General features: G+C 37.4%; 1 protein-coding gene across 2 annotated transcripts in view; it reads left to right on the top strand.

Annotated features, from left to right (window-relative positions):
- PDZD8 (PDZ domain containing 8) overlaps positions 1-13986 on the top strand; it is a 55555-nt gene that overhangs the window by 15171 nt on the left and 26398 nt on the right. For both annotated transcript variants that reach the window (XM_071749515.1, XM_071749516.1), the window contains 2 exons: positions 3734-3856; positions 7895-7997. In XM_071749515.1, coding sequence (XP_071605616.1) covers positions 3734-3856; positions 7895-7997 — 226 coding nt within the window. The remainder of the gene's footprint in view (positions 1-3733; positions 3857-7894; positions 7998-13986) is intronic.

Here is a 13986-nt window from a genome sequence, read left to right as displayed (position 1 = left end):
AAAAATTTGAGGGCAGCAAAATATACTCTCGAAGCTATTGTTACAGCAAGGTTATTTACCAAGGGATTTAATAAATTATGTTCTACATTATAGTAGAAGTTCTACATTACAGTAATGAACATAGGATGGTAGGAAACTCACAGGTCTGTTACTTACAAGTTTGGGACAGAAGGATACTGAATCACTAAAGGTACCATAGTCTGCAAGGGTGTGGGGATAGAGTTTGTATTGGTTGTCTCATTCACTGATTTGTGGTGTTTGCACTGTCACCAGCTAAAAGTCCACTCTTGGTACTTTAATATGATGAAACACAGCTTTGCTTTCATATTAACAGAGTGTTTTATTGTCTATACTGTAAAAGCTTAATGAAACAAACATCTCAGTTACATTTTGTGGAGCAACATGATTGTTCCCAAGCAGCAGAATTATCCATGGCAGATGTGGGGCACCTGGCTTCTCCAGAGATGGAGCATCCATTCCTGTCCTGCTCTGATGCTGCTGGACCCAGCATTTGGGGTGAGAGCTTTAAAGGGTAGGGTAGCTCACAGGCTGTCCCTAACAGGGGGAAAAAGGTGCTGCCTGACTTGGGTGAGAGTGTGCATTGCAGGTTGCCTGTGTGGGGTTTTATAACCCAAGGGAATGGAGTCTCACCCAGTTACTTACTGTCTACATCTGGGTCAGTAGTAAATCATCAGTTCCCAATAGGAAAGTCTTTCCAAATATGTTTGTGTCATCTTGTACTTAAACAGTCTGTCAGTGGTCCACTTACCTAGTATGTAATTTAATTATACTTGAAATCATAATTTGCCCAGTGTTTAATTTGGGAAATGTACAAACTCTCAGTAAGTTGCCTTAAATAGACAGCTTCTATGGTACAAAATTAGAAGGCTTCAGAGAGGCACTGAAACATTCAGAACTGATTTAATGTGGGATATTTAGATCTTTTTACGTTGTTAACAGCCATGGAAATAGGTGGTGTGTTAGGTGTCTTGCTAAGGATTTGGCAAATTAGTTGCAGCAGTAAGAATGTGAACATGAGTGCTTGCTGTCAATTAAAAATTATGTTAAGACTGCTTGTTAATCCCATATTTGTAGAAAATTTAACTAGTGCAGCACAAACTCCAGCATACACAGTTAAGCATTTTACATATTATTGCATATAACTGCATTGGTGTTTAGATTTTTTGTCCTCTTTAATTGACTATTGTATTAATTAAAAATAAGTCTGTTCTGAAGATAGAAATCAAAACTATAGTAAACTCTTTGTCTTAATCTACCAATAAAAATGGCTTCATTTCATCATTATGTGCTGCAGTCAGAGACTGCAGTGTGTGCTGTACTTCACGTGTTGTTCTGAAGTTACTTAAGAGATGACATTTTTGGTTTTAATATATAGATAGATATCTGCATCCCTCCTGGAACCTTTCAGTCTGTTAATTTGCTTTTTTGTTCTGTAGGGGTTTTTTTCAGTATTGAAAACAGATTTGTCCAGGTTTGGTTTTTTTGTGAAATAGACTGCAAGCTCTTTTAGGGTGTATATATAAGGGTGTGTATAGATTGTCAATACCTACACTTCTAAGACTCACGTTTGCAGAAATTCAGAGATATGATGGGAACCTATTAGATAGGCTCTTCCCTCCCAGAAATCTTTTTTCAGTAGCTCACTGAGGCTCCCGATAGTGGTCATTAGTTTGAGAATCTCATGGAAAAGTATCTTTTTTTTAGAATAGATTTTGTGAGGTTTATGGGCAGCTGCTGATACTAATAGAAAAGTTATTTTTGCTGAAAAACCCTCCAAACATACAAGTATTTATTCACTCATAATATCACTTTTTTTTCCAGTGTGCTTGCCTAACTCTTCTCTTTTTTGCCTAACAAAATCTGAAATAAATGTGTATTGGGAAGGGGCAAACATAATTCCTAAGAGGAACAGAGTACCCTTGCTTGTGCTTGGAACGAGGAACACATGGAATGGATTGCATGGTGATGGCACGAGGAGGTGGCCAAGCCCTGAAATGGCAGCAAGTCTTGTAGAGTGAAAATAGTGGGGTTATCTTGGTGATATTTTCCATACCCTTCTGACACAATTTCTTTAATAATCCAAGAACTATAAAGGAAGATTATGAGTAAAATATTAGACTAGATTATACAGGTATTTTGAGTTGTTTGTTTATGACATAAGCCTAAGCTATGGCCAGTGTGATTTAGTAACTTCATATTTTCCCTACACAGATTTAAAAACTAATAAAGTATTAAAACTAAATTCATTTACTTGACCCATTCCAAAGGCATTTTCTTCTTGAAGGAGTTAATGAGGGAGAAACTTGGAACCAAATTAAAGTTAGAACTTGAACTGGGTTTCAGGCTGGAGTGTTGAGCTGTATTTATTCACAAGGAGAACAAAAGAAATGTCTTTCTCATGGCTCTGTTCGAGGCTGAAGCTTGTACAGAAATTAAGTGTCTGAAATCAGAGCACTGAGCTCCCTTCCACACTTCTCTTTGAGTGTGCAGGCAGTTAAGGGAGGCTTCATTATTTATTTGAATTTCTGAAACTCCTCAGTTTGGATTTGCCTGACTGTTTCCTGAACATATTGTGATCTCCAAATGTGAGAAGCAGATGCCTCTGGTGGCTGAGCAGACAGGGCTCCTGAACAAGACTCCTTTCTCATGAAATGGCAGATAGATGCTGCAGGCAGTGGTGCTCGTGTCCTGCTGTTTGAGTCTTCTCAACAGAAATAACCATGGGGAGGCTGTCAGTGGTAGAGGATGGAATGCAAGGCACGGGGCAGTGCTGGGAAACGAGAGCAATAAATAAAAACAGAAAGAAGGAAAACCCTGCAAGTGCTTTTTCACATATTTCATAGAAATGCTGAAGCAGATTCCGTGATACGTTTTGTTGGCAGGGTTGTGCCCTTGCTGTTGGGATTTCATGTGTGTGTCTCCCCTGCCATGGGGCAGATGTGGAGTCTCTCCCCCTCCTTCCCTCAGATGGTGGATGACACTGAAGCACTATCACTTAAAATAAAATTGGTATTTAGAACTCAGCATATTCTAATTGAAGAGAGAAAATCATGTGGTGAGATAACGTGTGTAAAACACTTGTATCTTGGATATGAACTGCTTCTCCTGTGGATCATGTGCTGTGATGAGGGAAATAAAGCTTAAGGGTGAATATTTAGGATACCTGTATTTTAATTCAAGAAGACTGGCTGAAAAGAGTAACCCAGTGTTTTTCACAAAATGAGAGCAGTATCAATCTGTGTAGCTGAAGTGTACTGTTCATTTGGATGCACCAGTCCACCAAGTATACAGTAGTGTCACAAAAATTTACACTTTAGGGTCATAGTCAAGTTTCACCTTCTGATTCTGTCATGTTTTATGCAAATAAACTTAAAGACCTGTTAAGATTTTTACTGCAGAAGGACTCTTGTCTTAAATCACACTTGCAATCATAAACTTATTTGGGGATTTGGTCAGCTTCCCACTTTCTCAAAATTATTTGCATTAGTAAATATAACCCAAATAATATTCCTCTCAAAACAATCTCCATTCCAAAAACTTTAGTAGCTGCTACTTGTTCCTGTTGACCAAGGAATATGTAGGAATTGGTAGTATTTCTCTTTAGATGTATTAAGGATTCATTGTAATCCTGTTACCTTTTTTTTTTAATTATTATTTCTCTGTATTAGTGTTATTTACATAAATTAAGAGATGTCTCTTCTATATTTTTCAGGTTCAAGCCATTTTTTCCATTTCAAGTAATGCCCCCTGATGACTATGAAGATCGAGACCTCAGTATCCAGGATATTCTGTTGACAGAAGGTCGACTAAAAGTCACATTAATGGAATGTACAAGGTATGTTTTGTGGTCTTCTGCTTGTTCTTGACTAAGCAAATATATGTGTTTCTTATGGCTGTAAAAACTATGGCTGTTCTGATTCATGAAGTAGCAGCATTGGTGTTGTGAATGTGCTCTAATTAAAAAAAACCCATATTTTTAAAAGTATAAATAAATAAAGGAAAGTTGTACTAAGTTTCTCTGTGTTTTGTGTGGGAACATTCAGTTGCATTTCTTCTGAATTTTGTCTGGTTACAAGCTGATCTGGGCCTCCTGTTATTTGTGCATTTTGTTGTTTGGCACACCAGATTATGAATTTCTTTCCAGGACAGTATAAATGTTGTAATTATCCTATTGTGTTATGTTGTAAGCAAAGAGAACTAATTGTTTCATTCAGCCTTACTTAGATTAATCCAAATAACTTTTATGAGACATTACTTATTTTCTTTGTCTTGAACAAAATAATAGCATGAAATAAAATCCACTTCATTCATTGAAGAGAAAGTAATTCCTCTTAGGGCTGGAGAAAAGGTCTGTGGGCTCTTGATTTGTTTGGGCTTTTTTTTGTTAGACTTCTCAGTTCTTGGTTTGTGTTAGATCTTATCCAAATAGTTCTCAGGCTTTGATCTAGTCATGTGCTGTTGTGCTCTTTATGAACTGAAATCTTGGTTTCAGCAAGACTTGTTTTGAAACCTCTTCTCATTGCTTGTTTTACCATATGAGCTCCTCATTGCACTTTTTTTTTCTGTACCCTTGTATGACTGTGTGTGCTGTACTAATGTGGCTTATTTATTAGTGCCATGCATTTCCAGAAGATTTTCTTTTGCTTTTAAGGATTGCATGGGCTACAGCATTTTGGCAAGAGGATTGCTGACCTGTGTCCCTGGTTTTGTGATATAGTCACATTTCAGTGACTATTTCAGGAGTGCTAAAGGACTCTGTGCACTCCTTGGCCACTCAGACCATTTTCTCTTTACCCATTCTGATCTCTGTTCATAGGCAGCCTCCAGTTTCACCCAGAAGTTTGTTCTTTTGTATTGTAAGAGTGCCCAAAACAACTCCTCAAAGTTGGGTGCAGTTGTTCTTGGTTTGGAAGTAATTTTATAATGACTGTGTCATTCCTGAACCCGAAACACTGTGGAACATCACCATCATAGTACTAGTGTTTTGCGGTTGGTTTTTTTAATTATTTTTTTTATTTGTTACATTTAGAAGCCAGACTACTCAGTCTGACATCATCAAGTGACCTCTCAGTATTTTCAGCTGTCACAGATGCTTATCAGATGGCTAGGAGAGGATGCAGTTACTGGCTTGTCAGGTCTTGTAAGCTTCACCTCTGACAAAATCTGAATAGTTTGTAGAGCCTGAAATTTCTTGACACACACTTCAAAACTGTGTCTCAACAGACAGCTCTCAATCTAGATGTCTGACCTCTTGGTCCCATAGTAATTCCTCAAATCTTTCACTTGTCCTGTCCTTTTTTTGAATTAAAAAACAACTTTAGTCCACAGAGTCCCCCCTTGAGAAGAATCATAGAATGGTTGGGGTTGGAAGGGACCTTAAAAATCATCTTCTTTCAAACTCCCCTGCCATTGGCAGGGCCACCTGCCTCTAGATCAGGTTGCTCAAGGCCCCATCTAACCTGGCCTTGAAATAAATATACATTCTTGTTTACTTTGCATCTGAAGATATTGAGAAAAGCTGAAAGAGGATTTTGGTTAGTAAAAGAAGAAATACATAACATATATGAAAGTAACAATGACAATTTTCCTTTTTCATCACCATTGTACTTGGGGTGGTGTGAAGGTTGCCTGAGAGGCTTCTCAGTGGTTCTCTGGCAGTGCAGGACTGCATCCTGAAATACACAGCTTTGGCACTCAGCTTTCTGGTAAGCACCAGAAAGGTTTTCCTGGTGATAGTTCTCATTCCAGAAATGAAAGATACCTTCGATTTCTGTGATATTTAATTTTATTCAGTGTCCCCAGAAAGTTTTGATATTCTCAATACAGTAGCTGTTCTACTTCTGTACAGAGTAGGGTTCTTGACCACTGACATGGTTAAATTTAAAAAAATAAAGTAATGAAAGGATAAGAAATGTGGTGATAAGGGAATATGTTTCACAAATTTTTTGTTTGACCTGCTGAAAATGCTTTCTTGTACAAGTGAAGCACCATCACAGAACTTGGTTGTTGCAAAAATGCTGTTCTCTCTCATTGCCTTAAATTTTTAAGAAAAAGAGAAAACCAAAGCAACAGGCTTTAATTTTTTTAAAAGATACACTGTGAAGAAAGGCTTAAAACCTATAAACTAAATAAATTAGGCAAGAATATTCTTCCTAAAGTGCTCTGTCAGGTGGATTCTCTAAACTAGCATTTGTATCACTAGATAACCTTCGTGGACAAGGACATTTTCCTAAGATGTGTCTGTATGATCAGGAGATGGAATGGATGCACCCAGTGATGAGCTGTGGAAGAGCTTTAATAAACTGATGTCAATGAGACACTGAGAGAAACCTCTGGTACTCAAAAGCAGAACAGAAAAGCCACAGAGAGTTGTTGGGGTTGAGTTAAAAATAAAAAAGGAAGGTGCAAGTTCATCAGTTCAAGTAACCTTGAACAAACTTAGTCTGGTCCAGACAAAGCAACTCATCAGTTGGCTCTGAGGCTGGATTTCTGCTTACAGTAATCAAATCAATAGTGTCTAGACAAATGAGTGCAGAAGGTCAAGCTGTAAATGAGGTTGACAGCTGCTGTTTGTGGTGTGTTACTGGAGTATGGAAACCTCCATCTGAAGTTGGTTGGGGTTACAGGGCACCATCACCTACTCTGAACCAAAGGCACTGGATCCCAACCCAGATGTGATCTTCCCCTCTCATCTCCCCCATGCATTCGTGCACTCTGCTAAAAATCACTTCTATTCTTCATAGAGAAATGTAGAAAATAAATATTTATTGACTTCTCTCTGCTCCAGTGCAAGCTGTCATAGCCAGAGATATTTTTTCCCTTGGGATTGGCTTAATTTTACCATTGTAATTGTGGTTGAGAGTTGTTTTCAATACCTTTATTTAATTTTCAAAGTCTATTTCCACATCTGGAAAGCTAGGAACTTTTTGGTTATAAATATTGATTGTAGAGATGTTAGTTAATGACATGCAAATAAACAGACAATGTGTTTTTCTGACAAATTTTGTCTATCATACAAAGATATGTTGCACATCACAATCACAAACAATATAGTTGAATAAAGCTTAGAACTGTCCTTGTCAAATACATATGGAAAGTTTTTTTTCAGGGGGTATTAAAATTTAATAGCTCTTTTGAAAGAGAAAGGTTTGTTGTTTGAAGTTTTTATTCCAAAACATTTATCTGCTTCCAGCTACTGTGAGATAATCTCTATATTTCTTTGCTTTCTGTAGCCTAAAGGTTATTATTAGTTTTTTTGCTTTTGTTTTATAATACCAATATCTACCTGAAAAGCTTTATAGCCTTCTGGGTTAGAATATGCATGAAGAACCACTCTTTCATTTATTATGAATGTTACAAAAAATCACAGATACGAGAGGATTTCAGTGAAATGAAAACATCAGTAATAAGCTGTGACTTCAGTCTACAGTAAAACTGGCTTGAACCATGGAGAGCTGCTCTATGTTGTGAAGTTCAGGACTAGAATGGGAGACTCTTATGGCTATTGTTGCTTTTTAAAAAATTGATTTATTCTGTCATGGAAAAAGTATCAGTCTTTTGATTGAACACATTATTTTAAACTAAAAAAAAAAATAACAAAAACGCAATAAGGGAAACACCATAGCAAACCAAAACAAATTAATAAAACAACCAAACAAGACCCCTAAAAATGCAGTTGTATTTGATATTTATGGAGTTCTCCCACTAGAGGGTGGCAGTGTCTTTCCTTTAGCAGAGGCTGTGCTGTGGAATCTTATGTGTGTGCACACATTGATAAAAAGAACAGTGTATAACTAAGAGTGGTGAGTTGGATGGGATATCTGGGGTATGTGTCATAGTACTACAATTCTTACTTCAGGCTTTTCTGTTGCAGGTTATTTATGTTTGGATCCTATGAAAGAGAAACAAATGTTCATTGCACAATGGAGCTGAGCAGTAATGTTTGGGAAGAGAAATCAAGAAGTTCTATTAAAACGGTAAAAAAGGGTATAATGTTTGCATATTGCAGTGTTTTATGCTCTTAGTACATTGTCTATAAAGACTGTATCTTTGAACAATCAAATGGCTGATACAGCAGGGGGGAAAAACCCAACCAACCAACCCAAAACATCTAACAGACCAGTTATTTACTTTTTAATGCACAACATTTCACTGTCAAACTGACACGGAGGGGTAGCAACACATTCAGTTATCACAACTGTGCTTGAAAATGTACCTGGTTTGAATGTGTTGTCAGCTGTCTGCCTGCATTAATAGTGTAAAATATGCATTTTTATACTTCTTTTATATATGCTTAGAAAATGGCAAGATTCACAGGTCTTTCACTGGCCAGTAGTGTGCTCCCTCCTGATGTGAGTGTTGAAGACACGCAAGATCAGAGGTAGCTTGTGAGACTTTATGCTTCTCCCCTGCATTTTGTGAAAATTGCCATAGCTCTCCAACTTTTTTTAGATCTTATGAATCCTACCCTGTCTGCCAAAAAAAATTACAAGTGTCTGCAAATGCAGAGAGTAGTAGTATTGGTGGTATTTTAAGTTAATTTTTACAAATTATCATCCGTGATAACACGAGTTCAGCAGCATACAGCCTACAAATTCTTTGGTTTTATATCTGTGAGGGTGAGAGTTGTCACTTGTCTTTCTCCAAATGAGTTACAATATATGAAAGAGATTTTGTGTTTCATGTTAGATATTGTGGTAGTCATCAAATTGAACTGGGCTTAGACTGAGCAGTTCAGTAATGTGCTTACTGAAAACAAACAAGCAAACAAACCCAGAAGCTTGAAAAAGGCCATGGTAAGAATTGGTTTCATGCAAAGAAATGACTGGAACAAAAATCAGTGTCCTGCAGTTTTTATCCTCTGCATTCTGAGCACAACTGGCTTAAGCTTGGTACCTCTGACTGGAATTGTAGTGTTGTTTCTCCACTGGCACAGCAAGAATCCAGAATTTCAGCATCTCCTTCAGTTTCTGCAATTAAATTCCATTTGCAGTTTTTAAAATTCCTTCTGACAAGTGCTCTGATACTTGCTTCTGCTTACTGTGCATTAAGTTTTGCCAAAAACAGCACATGGCTGAACAGACAAAAATCCCTTTTTTTGTTGCTGTTTTTGCCTTAGCTTCTTGATTCTCGGTTAAATGAAAGAGCAGAAGGAAGGGCAGAGGGTCACCTGTGCTCTTTTAGGAACCCTTACCCCTGGTTTGCAATTCCTCTGAGTGTGGCAGGGAAAGGAGTGAGGAGTCTGCAGCTTCAGCAGAGACTGAGAGCCTTCTGAGAAGAATTTCTCCAAGTGGTTCTGCAGCCAGACAGCACAGAAACCAATGCCAGCTCAGGACTATGCATGTAAAAATGAGTAAAATTTACCTGTCTTTCCCAGGCTGGTAGGGTGTAGCAACTCCCCAGAATTGTTTTGTGGTCTTGGCTCCCTCTCTACCTGCTTCTAGCTCAGGTAGTGGTGTTTCTGTGGGGGTGAGGTGGCTAAATCAGGTCCTGGGCTTGGCTTGCTGCATGATAACTGCAGTGCTGGGGCAAAGGAGAAAGAATGGTGGAATAGCAGTGATTTCAGCTACTTCAAGCATGGCACTGCCAGAGGTGGTGGCCTGAAGCATTCTGGTGGTCCTGAGAGTCATTACTGAGTTTGTGGAACTCGAGGCATTGAAGCATGAGGCAGGAGGTAGATCTGAGTAATTTGTTTTCAGGCCCTTGTGTTTAATCTGTTTAATGCAGGAGTTTGTAATTTTTTTAATTTTTTTTTTCCTAGTTTGTTTTAGCCTAAAGTTTTAAGCCTCTTTGCATGATCACATAAGCATAAGGATCACCTAAGCAATTCAGCCTTAGTAGTCTGGCCAGTGTATAGACTTAACCCTTCCCTGAGGATAAATGAAAACAGTTTTCAAGAAACAAGCAGTACTGCCAGCATTGAAAAAATAAACAAACAAACCAAGCAAAAAATCAACACAAACAAAAAAATCAACAACACCAAAAACAAAACTAACAAAAAAATTCCATAATTTTGAATTTTGGGATCTGGACCCCAGTCTTGCTGATACTTATTGGTGTGAATGACCCTTTTGTTGGGATAAGCAGTGTAGGAATCGGATCTGCAGGCTGATGCTCTTGCAATGAAGGTGACAGTACACTGGTTTTCCATTATGCTTCACTGGAAAAATTACTTTGTGCTAATTCTTAGATAATTGTGAGTAGCAATATTGGAATATATTCTTTTACATTTCAGCAGCAGAAGAGGAAAGAAAATACACTTTGTAGACAGCGTGGCAGCAGTGTGTTTGTGACAGCAGATGGCAGTAGGGCTAAACTGATGGAGGGTAGAATGGCATTTTGAGAGTAAAGAAAAGTTCTCAGGATGAGATTCTCAAGAATTTCTCGTCTGTTTCAGCATCTAAAATGAAATGGCAGATCTTTAAAATTTCTTAAGCTGTTTGAAATCTGGTCTGCAGTGTACAGAAGTGTTTTCTATGCATTTATGGGCAGTTCTGCATTAAACATTGTTCAAACACTGACTGCCAGAGTGCAGGGACCCCTTGATCAGAGTTCCTGCATTTCTAGCTCTGCTTTGGTATAAAGAATTCTCTGCTCAACCACCTCGAACTCTGGGCCACTGGGTAGGTGGCCTAATTTTAGGATCCTGCTTTTGAAAAATCTCTATGGAGTAGAATGTGGAAACTGAAAATAAGCAACTTGCAAAACTAGTTTTTGCTTCTCAATTTACATTCAGAAAATGTTATGAAATCAGGGAAGTGTGTAAGTGTGTTTTCCTTAGGAAATCAGGTTAAATATACAAGGTAAATTACCAAGTGTGTAAATTACCACTGGGTGGCAAGAGACTTGCCAAAGATATAAGGAGCTAACACACTTAACACTGGAATTTAGTTATTTTTCTGAGGAATTGCAATGGTGTGTTAAATAGGAAGCTATAAAGAAAAAACATGGTGATAGTCTGTAAACAAAAAGTTTGCATTAACATTAATTGTGATTTCTTTTTTTTTTTTTTTTTTTAGCTCTAATGCAATGCTAATCACAAGGCAGCTGGCTGCAATTCTTAGTATCTTCCTAATACAAAGTCCTTTTAATGCTCACGTGCAATAATTATTTGAGGTGAAGTTGTTAGAATGAATAACAACTTTAGAAGCTAGAGAGAAGAAATGATAGACTTAAGTTAAAATGAAAAGTAGAAAGATACATTCTGGTTTAAAAGCATCTTATATGTAAGAGTTTCACCTGGGCATGGCAATACAGGCTCTGATCCAGGCTGTGTTCCAGAACACTCCTGAGGAAAATTCTCTTAACTTTCTATACTTCCTGGTGTTTTCATCTTTTTTATTATCTTAGTAACAGTGATAGATTTGACAGGTTTAATAATCCATAATGAATTTTGGCGAGACTTTAATCTGATCTCATTATTTAGAGAGTATTAGTAGGTGTCAGAATTGGGTTTGAAAAACGGTGCCCTGTTATTGAAGATATCAAGGGAATTATTGAAGTGTCTGTTTTAATACAAAGGTGTCTCAGGCTTCTGTTTATCAAATCAATCTGAAACCCCAATAAGTCTTCAGAGAGGGGTTGTCTGGCACTTTCCCATGTGACACATGTAAACGTTCCTAAATATCTTCATTAGTAGTACATGCTGGTGGAATTAACTTTAATCACTACATTGCAATGTAAAACTGAATTATGTATGGATAGGATGTAGTAATTAGCATTAGCAGCATTGGATTACTAGACAGGTGTTCTATGGCTAAATAATTAACTATGTCTAAAGAGTTAGATACATGTTTGTAAATAGTAAATCCAGGCTGGGTGTGAATGTTTAGGAATATTTTCTAAATGTGAACATTTCTGACCACTGAGCTGCCAGTTAGCAATACCACATTGATTTCTGCAAACATAAAGAATTGTTCTGGTTTTCCCTGGAGCTCATCTGCTTCTGGTGGACCTTATTACATCTGGTGAGAATCTTGCTGACTTTACCTGTGCCAACACTTCATGTGTAGTGTTGTGAAAGCATAATGTCATTTTTCAGCAGAAACTGAAGCTGCTCTATGAATAAAAAGAAAATACAGCCTGCCCTCCTTGGAAGTGGTAGAAGAATGGACATAGTAATGATCTCAGAGTATTAGTAGCAGAGACCTGTGGTTGCTGTGTAGCTGTTAAGTACCCCTTACACTGGCTGTGCAATGCCTTGACTGCTTTATGGATGCTTGGCTGTCCCATCACTTTTCTTTGGTTGCAGCACAGTATAGAACAATGAATCAAGTGTAGCTGTATCAAAATGAGAACCTTGTTCCTACAAACTGCTCTGCATAACTTGGCAGTCGTGTTGCCTTTCTTTTAGGTATTGATTTCTCTGACAGATCAATTAGTTTTATACAAATAACTACTGCAAATAGATGTGTATCTTCTGCTACTTTTATACCCAGGAAGCATGGACAAACTCTAAATGGTTTTGTGCTTTTTATTAGTTGTATGAAGGTAATGTAATGGTGGAGAGGTTCTCAATTGCAAAACAGAACTTATCCTTTCCAAGTTTCCTCTTAAGTCTTTTTTATAGAAATTCAAGTGCACAAGAGAATCATTATTGATCTTGAAAGAATCAAATTGGATAATGTAAGAAAAATATGAGGAAATACCTTTAAATTTTGGTTTCAACTAATGCATTGTCTGAGGTGGTACTGTAGGAATAGCTACAGTTTTGAATTTCTAAAGATAGTAAGTGTTGGGGCTTTTTTCTTGGTGGTGTTTTGTTTTTAATTCTTTTTAAAGCCCTTCTGTAATTATTACCTTTAGCACTGCAGAAACTTCAAGTTCTGCAAAGTAAAACTTTTCACCTAAAACGCTGCATCTATTATAGCCCCTAGGACCTACTTATAGATAGAATACTTCCAGAATTAAGATGAGCATCCCACCCCTTTTCTTTCAGGAGTTCTGCTTGATGCTTTCTCCAGTTGACTCTGAACATTGTGGTCCACACTGGAGTAACTGAAGGGGAAGACCAGTGACTCTCTTTCAATATTGCACTCTGTGTTTGTGCATGAGTATTTGAACACATCTACAGGCCATGATCTCCACCTCTATTGGTAAAGTTGTCTTGATGGATGTGGCCTTTATAGGCAAATTTAATGGTAACTTTGAAATTGCTGCAGGGAGGATGGTTGGTACCTGTTTATAAAAACAAAGCAATATCTCTCAGCCTTTCATAAAACTAAATTTCTTTTATCAGGGCTTAAGGGAAACTTAAAGGTATTCCAGTACCGTAACGTATGAATTTAAAATGAGAAATAATGTAAATCAGATCCAGCACCTTCTGAAATGAGTTGCCTGAAGATACTAAGCTATAATGTCAAAATTTAAAGCAACTGTGAAACCGTAATTTGTAAATACATGGAGTGAAATTCCTCATAGTTGGCATTTCAGTGTGCTTATTTAACAGCTTGCCATTTCAGCATTTAATCCTGTCAAAAGAAAGGAGGAGGATTAAAGCAAGAGAAGCTTTTTGAAAATGTCACTTTTTATGAAAATTCATGATCTTGTAAAATTTGGTAATATTTGTAAATACAATGGGGAATAGTTCTGAGATTTGTGCCTTACATAATGTTCCATAATCCGTCTTTCAAATAAACTTGAAGGCCATCAGGATTTTTTCAGACTCATCCTAAACATTTAAGCTTTTGACTTGAGGCTTCAGAAAGCTTTTCTGCGATTTAATGAAAGACCTTCTGTGAAAATCCACTGTAGCTCTTTACTGCTCAGAGACTATTGAGTACCACCACTAAAAAAAACAAAAACCAAAACAAAACAAAACCACACAAAACCCAACAGAAAACTCAGAAACTGTGGGGGTTTTTTTAGCATGGGTATTTGAGATGGCTGTTTAGAACCAGATGTCATTGGGCTGTTCACAGACTAACCTGGTAACTTCTTGCCTGTTTATAAATCTTTCAGAAGCTA

The sequence above is a fragment of the Heliangelus exortis genome, chromosome 7 (assembly GCF_036169615.1).
Source record: "Heliangelus exortis chromosome 7, bHelExo1.hap1, whole genome shotgun sequence".
Classification (NCBI taxonomy): Eukaryota; Metazoa; Chordata; class Aves; order Apodiformes; family Trochilidae; genus Heliangelus; species Heliangelus exortis.
The sequence above is the reverse complement of the archived record's forward strand: the minus strand, read 5'-3'. Positions and strand labels throughout refer to the sequence as shown.